We start from the raw sequence: 2766 nt of genomic DNA on the forward strand, positions 1-2766 counted from the left end.
GTTCAAGCAACCAACTGGGACGTTACCGGCGTCCGTTGTCAAGGCAACAGGTAACAGAATCCTATGAGATGTTAGAAAAAGTGAGATGTTCCACTCCGTCGTTATTTTGCGCAACCGGAACAAGCCGTCCAGACCAGACGCTCATTGGCCATTAGTGAACATACCTGCCGCTGATTGGCGTGTTCACTCCAACAAACCTGCTACTTGTTTGGGAACAGGAGCGAGTCTTCACTGTTTGGTCGGCGAACTACAAAAAACATGGCAAGAATTAACACGGCAGGAGAGAAATTCGAGTTTGAGCAAACTTATTCTTTTACTCCTCTTCCCTTGAAGATGCCCTCATTCCTACAGGACAAAGATACTTTAACATTGTTAATGAAATGGTGACTTATCTTCGTAAAAACGTGATAAATTTAAAATCTTCTTCTTTTGCTGCTTCTGTTAGCTATGCTGGTTAGCTTCTGATTGCATGGTCGTCTACTGTATAATGCATGCGTGTTTAAATGTGTTAATTTCAGGTCCATGCTGGGGAGGATTTCAGCTCAGAGTTACAGCTTTGACCAGAGCTTTTACCCTTACAATAGTGACAAGTTTGCACTGGTAAGACATCTTAGAGACAAGTTAGATTTCTATTCAGTATGAAATCACAATACAGTATATTCAATGACTTTAAGGACTATAGAATTGCCAAGAATTGCTGGTTGTCTGTTTTGACTCAGTGTCTTTTCGTGTTCAATCACATTTGATTGCTCCTGATGTCACTCTGTGTCTGCAGTGTTTCTTCAAAGATCATAATGTGGTTTCAAGTTTGAGAAACATGAAGGACGGAGCCTGGGAGCCTCTCGGTAAGCCCCTTATTACTGATAGTAGGAAATTGATCTCATCTGTTGGACTATTAGCAATCATATCTTGTTGTAATGTTGTTTTTTTTACTTTGTGTGTGTGTTGTAGACGAGCCAGTGGTGTTTGTTGATGTAAAGCAGGTGCCGTGCACCAAGGTCTCCATGGAACTATTTGACCCAATCTACTCCTGTGGGATCCTGAGGCCCTCTGGACATGTAGTTAAATGCTTTCATGATGTCTACCCCGACTATGATGAACTCAGACAGGTTGCTCTCTCTCTCTTCTCATCCATCTGTGTCTGTCTATGTTTTTTTTATGTACATGAAGTGAGGTCAAATCTTCTCCTGTTCCTCCAGATGTTGCAGGAGGAGGACTCTGAGCACTACTATGTGGTTGGGAGAGAAGAGCGAGGAGAGTTTCTGTTTTGCCTTTTTAAGCACCTGTGTTTAGGAGGAGAGCTCTGTCAGTACGAAGACACCATTGATGCTTACATCAGCACTACAAGACAAATCTACAAGGACCTGATCAGGTGGGCAGAATCTGTCTGTCTTTGTTGAACCACTTGAATCCATACTGTCCAGATATATGACAAATAAGATCAGGTATGCCTACATCCTCGTAATAGTTTACTCTATTTGTTTGTTTCAACTCTTTTACATTCCGTAGTGTTCAGAAGACTCCAGAGACTAAGAAGATCAGTGTTGTCTCAACAGTCCTCAAAGTTTGTGCCCATGTAAGTCACTGGTTTAGTATCAGTTTGTGTCACCTAAGTTTGTAAAGCCTACATGTTTTAATGAGAAAAGTCAAAAGTGAAATAAAATAATTGGATTATACCTTGTAGATTATCTTTTGAAGAGACTGCAGTTTACAGACTTTAAACTGTCAAGATTTACATGATATAAAGTGAAACAGTTCTTACTTAAATTGCAGATTTCATTGCTGTCAGTCACTCAGACAACATTGTTGTCAGTTCATTGCTGCCAGTCACACAGACAACAGTCATACCTGTATTTTCCTTTCACATGTTTATTTATTTTTCCTCTGCAGGATAAGTCTAGGCGATGTTTCCCTCGAGGGCGAGAGGAGGAGCAGACTTTTGCCTATTTGATCGTTGACCCCTTCAAACGGCACGTGACTTTATTCTACCACTGCTACGGTGTGGGAAACTTCTCACTGTGACAGCAAAGATGTAGGATTTTTTATCAGACTCCTAGTGGACATGCTGTGTACGTATACACACATGGGCTCAGACTGGGAAAAAAAAGATTTCAACCTGCAGTTGGTCAGCTTTTTACTCCTTTCAGTGCACACATTGAATTCCCAATTTAAGAAGAAATATAATTTTGTTCTTTTTAAATACATATTTTTAACCCCCTTTAAAATGGGCTTTGTGTTTGCCTATATCGTCCACGTAGGGCCTTTTCTTGGACCTCACATTAAAGCAATATCACACTCAAGGTCGTGATGTTGTTCTGTCATCAGTGCAAAGCTACAGATAATCACAGCTGTGCTGATATTCAGTATTGCATTACAACCTCAAGTGCAATATTCTTTTTATACAAGTCACACAAGCGGAAAATATAGTAAACAGTAATTACCAACAATATGTTTGCTCCACCAACTCAACTAGCTCCACAACTTAACAGAAACTGAACTTTTGTTGCCAAGCAACCCAAATATTCTCTTGCACTCTGTGTCTACAGGTTTTTTTCATGTACATTTATCTGTTTGTTTTAATTCATCATCAACCAGTGAAATAACAGTCTGCTGTGGGATTCAGAGGTACCAGCTTGATCAATGTAGACATACACAGTCTGCTGTAATGTTAATTAACATTCAGAACTGACTGAGGCAGAGTGTTACACACTATGAAAAGTCCCAGTGTTGTTGTTCTCTATATCAGCACTCATGGAATGCCTCTTA

At 40.2% G+C, this 2766-nt stretch overlaps 1 protein-coding gene across 1 annotated transcript; it reads left to right on the forward strand.

Annotated features, from left to right (window-relative positions):
* Positions 1-318: 318 nt before the first annotated feature.
* On the forward strand, positions 319-2139 carry cfap300 (cilia and flagella associated protein 300). The gene is made up of 7 exons (XM_069682121.1): positions 319-383; positions 519-600; positions 776-845; positions 952-1109; positions 1200-1372; positions 1510-1576; positions 1891-2139. Exons 1-7 carry the CDS (start codon positions 334-336, stop codon positions 2020-2022), a joined length of 732 nt encoding a protein of 243 aa, XP_069538222.1. The 5' UTR covers positions 319-333; the 3' UTR covers positions 2023-2139.
* The last annotated feature ends 627 nt before the right edge of the window (positions 2140-2766 follow it).

The sequence above is a fragment of the Semicossyphus pulcher genome, unplaced genomic scaffold, assembly GCF_022749685.1.
Source record: "Semicossyphus pulcher isolate SPU_LCO1_2020_fin unplaced genomic scaffold, fSemPul1.0.p SCAF_5, whole genome shotgun sequence".
Lineage (NCBI taxonomy): Eukaryota > Metazoa > Chordata > Actinopteri > Labriformes > Labridae > Semicossyphus > Semicossyphus pulcher.